Source organism: Mobula birostris, chromosome 32, assembly GCF_030028105.1.
Source record: "Mobula birostris isolate sMobBir1 chromosome 32, sMobBir1.hap1, whole genome shotgun sequence".
Lineage (NCBI taxonomy): Eukaryota > Metazoa > Chordata > Chondrichthyes > Myliobatiformes > Myliobatidae > Mobula > Mobula birostris.
The window spans coordinates 30,297,230-30,312,821 of NC_092401.1; the positions used below are offsets into that span (position 1 = coordinate 30,297,230).

Here is a 15,592-nt window from a genome sequence, read left to right on the forward strand (position 1 = left end):
CTTAGATGAGGAGCTCAAAACTGTTCTTAATACTCAAGGTTAGTCCTCACCAGTGCCTTATAAACCCTCAACATCACATCCCTGCTCTTGTATTCACAACCTCTTGAAATTGAAAGGGATAAGTAAGACGGAGGCAGGAAAGTTGTTTGTAAACTTCTAAAAGTTAAAGGGCAAAAGTTTAAGGGTGAGATGAGGGGGAACTTCTTTACTCAGAGAGTGGTAGCTGTGTGGAACGAGCTTCTAGCAGAAGTGGTTGAGGCAGGTTCAATGTTGTCATTTAAAGTTAAATTGGATAGCTATGTGGACAGGAAAGGAATGGAGGGTTATTGGCTGAGTGCAGGTCGGTGGGACTAGGTGAGAGTAAGAGTTCAGCACGGACTAGAAGGGCCGAGATGGCCTGTTTCCGTGCTGTAATTTTTATATGGTTATATGGTTAAAATCCGAGACTAGGATTAGCGATCATAGCCTCAAAATTTGGAGGAGTAGATATAGGATGGGGATGAGGAGAAAATGCTTTTCCCAGTGTCACGACAAACCAAGTTATCAGAAGATTGATGCTGATGAGAGAGATAAGAGAGACAATGGAGAAACATTCAAAATGCTAATAAGAGAGGAGAGAGATTAACGAGAAGAAACACATTTCAGAATATTGACAGATCGGTTGCTTTGAACCTGAACTGTTTGAAGTTTGATGGACAGGCGATACCTCAGCAGGGGGATAAAAAGAAAAGGTTCGCTAAGGTACGACACACCACGAGATCACGAGATAATGAGACCCTGGAAAAGTGGTGTGCCCCCACAAGTTGGTGAGAGTGGGAGGTCTGGTCGCGGGAACCGACCATAGACGCACAGGGTGAAAAGGGTACGATCGGTCGGAACCTGGTGTGTGTGTCCGCCCTTGCCTGGGTGCCGGGTTCACCGTGGAAGAACGGTCGTATCCGGAGCGGAGGGGTCACAGTCGGTGACCACAGAAGACATAACAAAGGGTCCGCCCGAGAGCTAACTGCGAAGAATATTAAAGGTCTGTCTGAATCAGATTTGTATATTCCCTCTCTCTCTCTCTCTCTCCAACGGCACAACAGCGATTACTGTGAACTGTACTAATCTGAACTGAATTCTGCGTCACTTGAGACTGATCATTTTACCCCTAGACTGTGATAGAGCTTGTCTGATTCCTATTACCCTAGTTCTGTGTACATGTGTGTTCTATCATTGCTAACCTGTTGCATTTATATCCTTACGATTAGAGTACTGTGTTACTTATTTCTTTAATAAAACTTTATTAGTTCCGTTAAACCAGACTCCAACTAAGTGGTCCATTTCTGCTGGTTTGGCAATCCAGTTACGGGGTACGTAACACCAGAGAGTAATAAATGTGTGGAATTCTCTGCCCAAGGAAGCAGTATAGTAGCAGTTTAAGACATGGTTGGATAGGTTTTTTCACAAAGGAATGAAGGGTTATTGGGAAAAGGCAGGTAGGTAGAATTGAGTCTACAGCCAGATCAGCCATGGTCTTATTGAGGACTGGAGCAAGCTCAATGGGCCAGAATGGAGTGAGAATTGGTTTATTATTGCGATATGTACTGAGGTATTGGTGTGTGGCCAAGTGATTAATGCGTTCGTCTAGTGATTTGAAGGTCGCTAGTTCAAGCCTTGGCTGAGGCAGCGTGTGTGTCCTTGAGCAAGGCACTTAACCACACATTGCTCTGCGATGACACCGGTGCCAAGCTGTATGGGTCGTAATGCCCTTCCCTTGGACAACATCAGTGGTGTGGAGAGGGGAGACTTGCAGCATGGGCGACTGCTGGTCTTCCATACAACCTTGCCCAGGCCTACGCCCTGGAAACTTTCCAAGGCGCAAATCCATGGTCTCATGAGACTAACGGATGCTTAAGAAGACTGAGGTACAGTGAAAAGATTGTTCTACATGCTGTTCATACAGTTCAAATCAATGTATTGAGGTAGTACAAGGTAAAACAATAACGGTGTGCAGAATAGTGTGCAATAGCTACAAAGAAAATGCAGGTAGACAATGATGTGCAAGAATATATCAAGGTAAATTGTGAGGTCCAGCCCACCTTATCGTTCCAGGGAACCATTCAGAAGTCTTACAACAGTGGGGTAGAAGTTGTCTATGACCCAATGTGATACATTGGCCTTTTTTTTCTTCTTCTTGTGAATCTTATGCAAAATCACCCTGTCCCCTCCACTCCCTTCTCTTCGCTGTGCCTTGTTCTCCCCTCAACCTCACCTCCCATCCTCCCTCCTCTCCCATGAGCCATCTCCAGAAAACCACCTCTTCCCCCCCACTGAACTGTGATTGACAGATCTGATCTGACATCTCTGGTAGGACCTGTACTGATGGTTGGACTCTCTGCCACAGACTCCTCTGACTCACTCCTAGTCACACCCTCCACCGCCCTCTGTCTCTTTGCCACCATCCTCATTCACTCTCAAAGAACACCACAGAACATAGAACAATGCTACATGGTACAGGCCCTTTGGCCCGTGATGTTGTGCTGATCTTTTACCCTACTGTAACATTGATCTAACCCTTCCCTCCCACCACCACTCCTTGTGTAAAAAAAACCTTCCTTCTAACATTACCCCCTATACTTTCCTCCAATCACCTTAAAATATGTCCACTTTTATTATCCATTTCTGCCCTGTGTCTTGCTGTCCTCTTTATCTATGTCTCTTATTATCTTGTACACCTCTATCAAATCTCCTATCATTCTCCTTTGTTGCAAAAAGAAAAGTTTTAGTTCGCTCGCTCAACCTATCCTCGTAATACATGTTCTCTAATCCAGGCAGCTTCCGGTAAGTCCCCTCTGCACTCTCTCTAAAGCTTCTACATCTTTCCAATAATGAGGCAACCAGAAATGGCAAAGCACTTTCTGTTCTAATCTTCACATTCCTTGCCTAGAAGACAATTCACGCTCTTCCCTTCTGTGCTGAGGCTTTCTGTTCCTCATCTTCTGTGCCCTCAGTAGACTGGATCACTCAGACATTGGTCCATGAAGCTGGCATTGTATATTTCAGGGAAGGAGGCGCTGTTCATTTCCTCCAGCTCAGAACCACTGTCTAAACAGGGAGCGCTTGTATTGCTGTAGCACCCAGTAAAACCTCAATTCCCTGCAGTAACAACACAGCGAACAAAATCTAGCAGAGGCATATAGGAGATGTGAGGATTTGTTAAAGTGGATCTATTAAAGAAAGAGAGATGGAAACAAGGGCGTCAACTTACGAGGACAATCTAAGGTAGGGCTTGCATTGTGGAGTGCGGTATAACAGAGGGATGTGGTAATACAGATCCATAGTTCCTTGAAGGGGATGACACAGGTAGATAGGGTTGTAAAGCAAGCTTTTGGCACTTTGGCCCTCATAAGTCAAAGTATTGAGTACAGAAGTTGGGATGCTATGTTGAAGTTCTATAAGATTTGGGTGAGGCCAAATTTGGATTATTGTGTGCAGTTCTGGTCATCTATCTACAGGAAAGAGTTTGAAAGAGTTCAGAGAAAAATTTACAAGGATGCTGCCAGGATTTGAGGGCCTGAGTTAAAGGGAAAGGTTGAGAATGTTAGGACTTTATTGCCCAGAGCATGCAAGAATGAAAGGAGATTTGATAGAGGTGTACAAAATTATGAGGGGTATAGAGAGGGTAAACACAATCAAGCTTTTTCCACAGAGGTTAAGTGAGACTAGAACGAGAGGTCATGGGTTAAGAGTAAAGGTGAAATGTTTAAGGGGTGCATGAGGGGGGAACCTCTTCAGTCCGAGGGGTGTTAGAGTATGGAACAATCTGTCAGCAAAAGTCGGTTCGATTTCAACATTTAAAAGAAATTTGCATGGAGGGTAGGGTATGGATGGCCATGGTCTGGGTGCAGAACAATGGGACTAGGCAAAATAATAGTTTGGCATGGATGAGATGGGCTGAAGGACTTGTTTCTGTGCTGTAGTGCTCGATGACTCTATAAATGCTTGTGCTCTGGGTAGTTGAAACACATCAGCAGAGTGGCAGTTCTGTTCAGAAATGGGGGGAGCAATGCAAGAGCAAACAGCCCAGTCCATGTGAATGAACTAGTATAACCCCATTAGGTAGATGTTACTTTTTATACAGCGGTGATATCCCAGTGCAGAAAATAATAAAGAAGTAAAGCAATAATAGTTGTATGGTTGCCTTTGACCCCATCTTGCAGTGCACTGTGTAATGCAATAATTAACAGACATTTATATAGAAATATTTATTTAACTCTGCAAGCATCTTTAAAATTATCAATATTTCAAATTATAACAGAATCTTCAACCACATAAATATACCTCAATAGTAACATTTACTCTTATTCTACTTGTACCAGATCATTTCAGTTTTTTTAGTCCTAGTTCCATTATCCTTTACTGACAAAATATAATTTTTATTTCTCTGTATTACTGACTTATTCTGTTTTGAAGTCTGACACATATCTGTTTCTCCATGCTAAGTGGTAGACCCTACTTCTTTTATTGTGTCTGTTCTCTTTGCATCACTCATTAAGCATACACCTTTAATCTGCTTACAAATAATTAGAATTGAATTCATAACTACATCTCATCTGCGCACTTGTTATTAAATATGGATTTACTCCGAAGGAACGGATTTCAATCGTACAAGTTTGACCAGTGCTGAGTTATTTCAGGCCAACCCACTGGAAAATATGATTGGATCTCCTGTTGATGTCATTTATGGACCAGCACCAGATGAAGGGAGGATTGGCCTCCATCTCTGGTGTCCTCTGCAGTTAAATGGCCTCTAGACAGGCATCTTTGTTAGAGTGGAACAGAAGGGATTAAGCTACAAAATGAAGATATCCATGGTCAAGGGGGTTTCAGAGATTGAAGGTTCCCTGTGCTTCAGGGCTTGATGAAGACTGTACCATGGCCGCTGGCTACAGACCTGGTGCCCTGCCTTAGTAAAGGATGTAGCTGGAGTAGAGGCAGTACATTGAATGTAAGGCAGAATGGTTCCAGGGAAGCTGGGCTTGCTGTATGATCGAGAAGACTGGACTTTGTTCCTTAGTTTGGAAGAACGGGGGGAGATCTCATTGAAACTTACCAAATCCATAAAGCGTCGGACAAGGTGGTGGCAGGGAGGGTACCTCCATGGGAGAGCAGGTAGGCTAGTAAAGACTGAGAGATGGAGAAGATGGTGGTGGACCTTTGGGACTCTACCCTACGAGCTGTGGAGTGCAAGTTCAGATCAATAGATTTCTGGATATTATTGGAATCAAGGACAGGGAGTAGGGTAGGGAAATGGTGCTCAGATTAGCAGTGATCTCAAAGGATAGCAGGGAAGGGCTGAATGGTCCACTTCCATTCCTATTCTGATGTCCTCATGACCAGGGCCTGTATTCAAGGCTGCGTGGTCACAAATCGACAGCTTAAGCAATGAGTGTGATGAATGAGTTTATTAATTCTGGGGGTGTACACTATAGTTGGCCTGTGGTTACCCTGAGGAAGCAGTAATGTGCTGCCTTCTCCAGATACCATGGCCCACATATCCACCAGATGGGTGATGGATGTCAGGATTTCTTCTCCACTGGACGCTGTTGAACTAGCTGGGTATTTATGAGAAATGACAGCACCAACCAGACTCCTGAACTCAGTGGAACGTTTCAAAACCCTCTAAAGCAGGGAGTACATTAGTAGAATCTTGAGGAATTGGATCTCCTGGTTAGTTGCACAATCCCAGACATATGAACTTCTCCCAGCTGCAGCAGATGTGAAACTGTAGGGCAGCAGCAACACCAAACTCCTGCACTTGGAGAGCATCGTGTTTCCTCTCTGAGCTCAGAACGAACCTCCAGTTCTACCCAACCATGTTCAGAGCAAAATGATGCACACTGTAATTTCCTTCATGGGCCTGAGCATTGGGAAATGTGTCTGGTGACATACGTCTGAAGTCTGGTCAATACTGCAGTGCTGAATATGTGGCAAGAACCTATACACAGCAAACTCTCACAAACAGCAGGTGAATAACTTGGCATGGTGTGAGTGGTAACTGCTAGCTGGGTCACTTGGGGTGAATTCACTTTGAGGGGACAGATCTTAGTTCTTCCTGGGACTTGCCCATGTCTGAAACTTAGAGGTGCTATGTAGCAACAGCATGAAACAACCCTGTTCGACTTGAGCAGTCACGAGTCAGGAAACCCAGAGGCAGGAAATCAGAGCACAGTGAGGATGAGAGAGCAGTTGGCGGCTGGTTTTCCTCACACCTGCTGAGGTATCCTTCACTGCTCATTGTATGGCTCCTGAAGTTAATTCTGTCTCCTGAACACTTCTTCGCACCTGAGGAAAAGGAAGCAAGCACTTCATTAGAGACAGAGAGTCACTCAACTTTTTCCAAACTAATAGTCACAGTTGGATTACACTAATTGTTGATACAGTAAAAGCTGTCTTCAGCAGCTACTTCAAATTGTTGGTTTATTATTGTTGACTCTACCAAGGTGTTGGGATAAAACACACAAAATGCTGGAGGAACTCAGCAGGTCAGGAAGGATTCATGGAAATGAATAAAGGGTTGATATTCCGGGCTGAGACCCTTCATCAGAACTGGAAATGACGGGGTAAGAAACTAGAATAAGAAGGAGGTGGGGAGGGAAGGATTATAAGTTAGAAGGTGATGGATGAGACCAGGTGAAGGGGGTAGATGGATGGGTAGGGAGAGGAGATGAAGTGAGAAGCTGGGTGGGTATAGGGGAAAAGGTAAAAGGCTGGAAAAGGAGGAATCAGATAGGAGAGGAGAGTGGACCAGAGGGAGGTGATAGGCAGGTAAGAAAATGAAAAAAGGTAAGAGGGGAGCCAGATTGGGGAATGGAAATAAAGAGAAGTGGGAGGGGAGTGATAGACAGTCATTGAAGTGATACTCAGGAGATTAACCCTTACACGGTGAGTGGTTGAGCACTGAGGTGTGTGATAGAACTAAAGGATCTGGGAATACAGATCCATAATTCTTCGAAAGTTTCCTCACATGTCGACAAGGTCATAAAGAAAGTTTTTGGCACATTGGTCTTCATAAATCAGTGCATTGAGTACAATAGTTGGGATGTTATGTTGAAGTTTTATAAGATGTTGGTGAGACCAAATTTGGAGCACCATGTGCAACTCTGGTCCTCTATCTACAGGAAAGATACGAATAAGATTGAAAAAAGTGCAGAGAAAATTTACAAGGATACTGCTGGGACTTGAGGACCTGAGACATAGGGCAAGGCTGAATGTGTTAGGGCTTTATTACCTAGAACACAGGGGAAGACGGGAGATTAGATCGAGGTATAGAAAATTATGAGGGGTATAGAAAGGGTTAATGCAAGCAGACTTTTTCCACTGAGGTTTTGGTGAGACTAGAACCAGAGGTCATAGGTTAAGGGTGAGAAGTGAAATATTTAAGGGAATTGGAGGGGGAGCTTCTTCACTCAGAAGATAGTGCATGGCTAGATGGCAGGGGAAGTCACATATCCCATGGAATTGCTGTGTTAGTGTAACCCACCCAGAGTAGAGGCAGTCACTAAGCATACAGTTGTGACAGTGCAGATTAAAAGAGAATTGTTAGCTCCTGAGGAACTTCTATCAATGCACAGTGGAGAGAATCCCAACTGGTTGTATCATGGCCTGGTATGGAAACATCAATGTCCAGCAATGGAAAATCCTACACATAGTGGTGGACACAGCCCAGTCCATCACAGTCAAAGCCCTCCCCACCACAGAGCACATTTACATGGAGCACCGCCAAATGAAAGCATAACCCAGGCGATAGCCTCCTCTCACTACCTGCATAGGGCAGGGGTACAGAAGGCTGAGGTACCACCACCAGTTTCAGATATAGTTATTAGTCTACAACCATCAGGCTCCTGAACCAGTGCAGATAACTTCAATCACCACTTCCAGTTTAAATATACCCAATTCTTTGCCTCTGTAGTTGTCATTCAAATCATTGAAATTATGTATAATGTGAAAAAATGTGGTCCCAATATCAACCCCTGCAGAACACCACTAGACCCTGGCAGCTAACCAGAAAAGGCCTCCTTTATTCACCTCTTTGCTTCCTGCCACTCAGCCAACCTTCTACGCATACTGGTATCTTTTCTGTAATACCATGGGCACTTATCTTGATAATCCAAGTAAACAACGTCCACTATCCTTTGTCAATCCTGTCTGTTATTTCTTCAAAGAGTTCCAACAGACTTCTCAGGCACGATTTCTCTTTAAGGAAACCATGCTGACTTAGGCCTTCTTTATATCATCTGCTTCCAGGTACCCTGACACCTCATCCAGAATGATGGACTACAACATTTTCCCATCCACTGAAGTTAGGCTAACTGGCCTATAATTTCCTTCCTGCCTCTCTCCCTTCTTAAAGAGTGGAGTGACATTTTCCAGTCCCTGGGCCGGAACCATTTCAGAATCTAGTGATTTTTGAAAGATCCTCACTAATGTCTTCACAATCTCTATAGCTAGCACTTTCAGAAACCTAGAGTGTAATTCATCTAGTCTAGGTGACTTATTTACCATTTGAACTTCAAGCTTCCCAAACATCTTCTGCCTAGTAATAACAACTTCACTCATTTCTTCATCCCTGATACTCTCGAATTTCTGGCCTACTGCTAATGTCTTCCACAGTGAAGAGTGACACAAAATGCTTATTAAATTCACCCACCAGTTTTTTGTCTCTCATTACCTCTTGTCCAGTGTCATTTTCCAGCAGTCTGATATACACTTCCATCTCCTTTTTCAAAACTTTTTATATATCTGAAAAAAACTTTTTGTATCCTGTTTTATATGATTGGCTATCCTACCCTCATATTTTATCTTTTCTCTCCTTATATGGCTTTTTTGATGCTTTCTGTTGGTTTGTAAAAGCTTCCCAATCCTCAAACTTCCCATTAATATTTGCTATTTATATGCCCTCTCTTTTGCTTTTATGCTTTTTTTACTTCCCTTGTCAGCCACATTTGTATCATCCTCCCTTTAGAATACCTCTTTAGAATAGCTCTGCTCTCATGTCTGTGTAATTTCCTTTACTCCACTCTATTGCTGATACATCTGACATTATCTTCTCTCTCTCACACTGCAAGGTGAATTCTATCATATTATGATCACTGATCCCCTAAAGTGTTCCTTTACCTTAAACTCCTCATCAAGTCTGTTTAAGTCAACACCCAATCTAGAATATGTGGTGTACGTACTATCGATAAGTTCACTTTGAACTTTAATGTAGGAGGGTTACTGTGGGATGGATGTTGGCCTTGGTCATGATTTTGTTCCTGATCCAAAAGAAGGCACTTCAGCTTACAAAGAACATAGCTTGTTCAACCACCCTTAGCCCAACGTCATGGGCTGAAGTGTCTGTACTGAGCTATAATGTTCTAAGTTCTTCATTGCACTGGTTCCTCACTGTTGAATTTATATTTGTACACAGCCCGTGAGCCATGGTGACTGGTTTCACGTGAAGTCTGACTGAGGAATAAGGCAACAAGCAATGCTGCGATCCTGACTAACCTTGTGGGCAGTGTGTGATTGTAATGAAGGACTTATTTTCAGAGAGGCTGCTATCTCACTGCCAAGCGAGGTGTTTAATTCCATCCTGTTACTGGCTGACCTACATGAAAGGGTTGGACAAATCTGTTGGATTGTAAGGAACGTATACCGGTGTTGTACATGGACTAGCATTGCAGGGATATTGCGAGGAGCTTAGAACTTTTTACCTGATTTGAACTGGAGGAGGTGGTGGAGACTGGAGACCATACAAACGGCCTACTGAAGCACTTTTTGAATTTACTCTGATAGAAGTCCCTCACCTGTGAAAGTCAAAGACAAACAATGTTTACAGTTTAAACAAAATTTGGCTATCAAGCAACACACATAAAAGTTGCTGGTGAATGCAGCAGGCCAGGCAGCATCTCTAGGAAGAGGTGCAGTCGACGTTTCAGGCCGAGACCTTTCGTCAGGCCTATCAAGCCCTGGGAAGAACCCTATGTGGGTACTGCAAACACACAGTCTATAGTCTGAGTGGCATAGACTTTGAATCCAACTGTCAAAAAGACAGTAGATTTAGTAAATTATCAGCTTGGTAATTATAGGGATATTTCAATCGTTTGACAGGCCTCACAGACTTGATCAAGATTTCTGAGGAGGTGACAAAGGAGCTTGAGGAGGGTAAGCTCATACAAAGTTGGGTTGTTCTCCCTGGAGTGTCAGAGGTTGAGGGGAGACGAGCCAGTGCTGCTGGGTCTCTGGCACTGAGTCTGGTTCTATGGCTCAGAAGGGAAGTTAGGGGTGGGGGGAAGTGGTGTGCAGTTGTGATAGGGGATTGGGGATGTTGTAACCCCCCCTTTATCATTCCCCATCCCCTTTTCCCTCCCTCATCTTATCTCTTATCTCCTTACCACCCATTACCTCCCTCTGGTGTTCCTCCCACTTTTCTTTCTTCCATGGCCTTCTGTTCTCTCCTATTGGACTCCCCCCTTCGCCAGCCCTGTATCTCTTTCATTAATCAACTTCCCAGCTCTTTACTTCATCCCTCCCCCTCCCGGTTTCACCTATCACCTTCTGCTTCTCTCTCCCCACCCCACCTTTTAATTCCACTTCTCATCTTTTTTTCTCCAGTCCTGCTGAAGGGTCTCAGCCCAAAATGTCAACTGTACTTTTTTCATTGATGCCGCCTGGCCTGCTGAGTTCCTTCAGCATTTCGTGTGTGTTGAAAGAAGATCATAGTTGGGAGCTTAACATCCAAGGATACACATTGTATTGAAAGTACAAGCAGGTAGGCAGAGGGGGTGGGATGGCTCTATTAGTAGATAATGAAATCAAATCTTTAGAAAGTAGTGACATAGGATAAGAAGATGTAGAATCCTTGTGGGTAGAGTTAAGAAGCCGCAAAGGTAAAATGTACAGTGGGAGTTACAAAGGGAATGTAAGAAAAGTAATACTACAATCACCTGGAGGTTTTCAATATGTAGGTAGATTAGGTTGGTGCTGAATCCCAAGAGAAGGAATTTCTAGAATGCCTCCTAGATGGCTTTTTAGAGCAGCTTGTGGTAGAGCGCACTAGGGAAAATGCAACTCTGGAATGGGGGTTGTGTAATGAAACAGATTTGATTAGGTAGCTTAAGGTAAAGGAACCCTAAAGAGACAGTGATAAAAATGTGATGGATTACAGTGGAGTAAATGGAATGAGAAAGGAGCTGGCCAAAGATGACTGGAAAGGGTAGTTCACAGGGATGGTGGAAGAGCAGCAGTGGCTGGAGTTTCTGGGAGGAACATAGAGGAACAGGATAGATAAATTCCAAATAAAAGTATTCTAAAGGGAGGATGTTGTAACTGCAAATCACAAGGGAAATCAAAGACTGCATGAAAGGAAAAGAAAGAGCGGATAATATAGCAAAACTTCATGGAAGGTCAGAGGGTTGGGGAGCTTTACAAACCAACAGAGGGCAACTAAAAAGCCATAAAGGAGAGAAAAGATTAAATATGAAGGTAAGGTAGCCAATAATATAAACGAGGATACCAAAATCATTTTTTAGATACATAAAGAGTAAAAGGGAGTTGAGAGTGGATATTGGATTGCTAAAAATGATGCCAGAGAGGTAGTAGCAGGGGGCAAGAAATGACAGATAATTAAAGATAATATCAATTTTGCCTCAGTCTTCACTGGAAGACACTAACAGTATGCCAGAAATTCGAGAGTGTCAGGGGCCAGAAGTGAGTGTAGTTGCTATTATTAATGACAAGATCCTTAGGAAGCTGAAAGGTCAGAAGGTGGTTAAGTCATCTGGACCAGATGGACTACACCACAGGGATCTGAAAGAAGTAGCTTAATGATAGTGCAGGCATTAGTAATGATCTTTCGAGGATCACTAGATTCTGGAATGGTTCTAGAGGACTGGAAAATTGTGAATGTCACTCTACTCTTTAAGAAGAGAGAGTGGTAGAAGAAAGGAAATTATAGGCCAGTTATTCTGACTTCAGTGGTTGGGAGGATGTTATAGTCCATTAACGATGAGGTTTCAGGGTACTTGGAGGCACGTGATAAAATGGGCCAAAATCAGCATGATTTGATTAAGGGAAAATCTTGCCTGACATATCTGTTGGAGTCCTTTGAGGCCGTAACAAACAGAATAGACAAAGGAGAGTCAGCGGATGATGTTTTCTTGGACTTTCATAAAGGCTTCGACAAGGTACTGCTTCACAAGACAAGAACTCATGGTATTTAGGAAAAGAAGCTAGCATGGATAGAGGATTGGCTGACGGGCAGGAGGCATAGCGTGGGAATAAAGAGGGCCTATTCTGGTTGGCTGCTAGTGACTAGTGGTGTTTGTAGGGGTTGGAATCGCGACTGCTTCTTTTCATGTCATACTGTATATCAATGATTTGGATGATGGAGTTGATGGCGTTGTGGCTGTTTGTGAATGATACAAAGAAGGAATGCACTTTTGCATAAGGAATAAAGGGATGGGCTATTTTCTAAATGGGGAGAAAATACAAAATTCTGAGTTGCAAAGGGACGTGAGTCCTCATGCAGGATTCTCTAAGGTTAACTTACAGATTGAGTCAGTGGTGAGGAAGGCAGTTATTTTGAGAGGGCTGGAATATAAAAGCAAGGATGTAATGTTGAGGTTTTATAAGGCATTTGTCAGACCACACATGGAATACTTTGAGCAATTTTGGGCGCCTTATCTATGAAAAGATGTGTTGCCATTTGGGAGGGTCCAGAGGAGATTCCCTAGAATGATTCAGCGAATGAAAGGGTTAATGTATGAGGAGTGTTTGATGGCTCTGGGCCTGCAGTCACTGGAGTTTGGAAGAATGAGGGAGGATCTCATTGAAACCTATTGAATATTGAAAGATAGAGTGGACATGGAGAGGATGTTTCTTCTAGCCTCAGAATAGAGGAATGTCTATTTAGAACAGAGACGAGGAGAAATTTCTTTGGCCAGACTGTAATGTCTATGTGAAATTCATTGCCACCAGATGGCTGTGGAGGCCAGGTCATTGGGTGTATTTAAAGTGGAAGTTGATAGGTACTTGATCAGTCAGGGTGACCAAAGTTGTGGGGAGATGGGACGAGAATGGGGTTGAGAAGGTTAATAAATTAGCCATGATTGAGTAGCAGAATAGACTTGATAGGCCCACTGACCTAATTCTGCACCTATGTCTTATGGCCTTATGGTCAAGCCCTTCGACCTGGATTCCTCAGAAAATTTACTGATGATAGCCATGTGCCTACAGTTCCATGGTTACCATGGTTACCTCAGGCCTCAAGAGAAGAGGGATATGTGAAATCTTGGGGGATGCAGGGTTGTTGGGGAAGAGTGGACCTAGCCCAGAAAGATCAGTTCAGTAGGTGGAACTGAGGGACCTGGTGGAAGAATCAGGAGCAATCTTCCAATGACAACCTCCTTTTGAGACAATTCTGCACCTCAGGAGAGGAGCCAGTCACTGAAGATTCCTCACGGTTTGAATACAACAATGTGAGAGTTAAATGAAGAAATTAAGACCAAACCTTCTTGCGCATCAGGCAGTGCATGATGTAGATGAACATCCCCTGGAAACTGTTTAAGATGGTGAAGATGTACATCATTGGAACAGTTGCATTCTGGATGAAGAACCCTCCAGATATCCAGGTACAGCCCAGGATCACCAGCTGACCAACTGCAGTCAGCGTAAACACTCTGTGAATGAATAGGGATTTATCGAATTATTTCCCAACTGTAATGAAGTTAATTCAAAGTGAAGCATTGATGGGCTGGTGAGTGCTCAAGTTACACCGCGATTGTCAACCAGGCAGTTGTTCCAGGATTCTGGCTGACCTCTGGAGCTGTGGGGTGGGGCTTACTTCAGCTATTTGTAAGCTGGCATGATTCACACTTGCCCACAATCGCATCACTGACCCGCATGAGACTTCAGTGCGAGTGGCGTGCTCTCCTCTGAACCCTCACACTTGGAGGTACACAAGGGAAGGCCATGATTTAGAGGCATCAAAGAAGATGGTCATCTCAATGTTGGCAACAGATCACCTTACATATGTAGACACATCTGGATGCTCACCCAGTCACACACACAGACAGTCACATAGTCATTTTTGCACACTCACCCATGCTTGCACACATACATTCACTCACACTTATGTTCATAGTTACACCCTCACACTCATGCATGCATGCACACACACGCGCGCGCTCAATCACTCCCCCACACTAAGTCTTGCATGTGAGTGTGTTTGCGCGCGCGCACACACACACACACACACACACACACACACACACACACGCAGTGAGGAGATGTGTTTATACAGAGCATGGATAACAGATATAATGCTTGTTTCTGTGGCGATACAGGAGCAGGGGGTAAATAAAGGCCAGGGAGAGTGTCCCTGCTCCTCTCCAGCTCAGTATTATCTTCAGCTGAGAGGTCAGGAGGACCAGGCTGGCTTATCTGACAGTACAGATGTTCCTCGCACAGGTGAATCTGAACTGCACACACAGATAGTGATGGATACAGCACAGACCTGAAGGATTGGTAACGGCCAACCCTGCAGACCAAGCTTCTGTTACAATGGGGATTGTCACTGGGAGCACTTCACAGCTAGATCCCAATCATCCTGTTCTCTGTTCCCATTGATGCATAGATGTATGGCTGTAGGCTTGGGAAGACCCTGGAAGTTTCAGTCTGTGGAAAACCGAGTGGAAGGGGGCGAAATCAGCTGGATAGATTCCAAATAACTCACCTGTTCTTGTTCAGATCCTTCTGGTCAGCGAACACATGTGATAACTTCATCAACGTTTTGAAAAGGATGTAAAAGTTAACCTGCAATTAAAGTGAAAACTAAATTGTAATCTGAGACACCCCAAAGCAGTGGCTTAAATCACCCTCGGTTGCCATCTGACTCTGTGGGGTGACCCACCCACCAGACCACAGACCACTACTGGTCTTCACTGGGAGGGGTGACCCACCCCACTGCCTTGGTATTGTCACCTCCTCTCCCACTGAATGATGGTGGAGTTGGTTTTTCAGTTGCTGAGATCCTGCTCATTCCACATCCTGTCCTGTCCTTCTGTGTCAGTGTGGCCTATCAGTACTGTGTGGGTGGTCAGTGAGGGGGGTGTAATACCCTGCCGCCCCCCATGTCCTGCTCCAGCTACTGGTCAATGCAGCCCCACCTCCCTCCCCACTCACCACCCTTGGACTCCCCTGTCTCCCACCAACCTCCATCTCCCTCACCACCCACCACCCACCTCCTACTAACCACTCTCCCTCCCCAGTCAAAACCTGTCTGCCAACCACACTCTCTCCCCACCTACCAGCCCCCCCATCTCCTTCACCTCCTACCGATCTCCCTCCCTCCCATCCCACTCTCCATCTCCCTCCACACATCACCCTCCCTCTCTCACTCACTACCCTCCACCCCCTTTCACTTGCTCGCTCTCAACATCTTCCCTCCCGCCCGTCCTGTTAAGTGAACATTTCATCTTCACTAATTCCTGTCCCTCTTACTCCCTCCTCCCATTTGCCCCCCCACCTCCATCCAGCTAACCCACCACTCCTACACCCCCACCCTCTG

The 15,592-nt window shown here is 44.5% G+C and overlaps 1 protein-coding gene across 3 annotated transcripts in view; it reads right to left on the bottom strand.

Annotated features, from left to right (window-relative positions):
- Positions 1-4,256: 4,256 nt before the first annotated feature.
- Positions 4,257-15,592, bottom strand: part of LOC140191047 (adhesion G protein-coupled receptor E5-like) — a 74,422-nt gene continuing 63,086 nt past the window's right edge. For all 3 annotated transcript variants that reach the window (XM_072248117.1, XM_072248118.1, XM_072248116.1), the window contains 4 exons: positions 14,759-14,838; positions 13,535-13,703; positions 9,738-9,830; positions 4,257-6,324 (listed from right to left, as the gene is read on the bottom strand). In XM_072248117.1, coding sequence (XP_072104218.1) covers positions 6,274-6,324; positions 9,738-9,830; positions 13,535-13,703; positions 14,759-14,838 — 393 coding nt within the window. In that variant the 3' untranslated portion in view covers positions 4,257-6,273. The remainder of the gene's footprint in view (positions 6,325-9,737; positions 9,831-13,534; positions 13,704-14,758; positions 14,839-15,592) is intronic.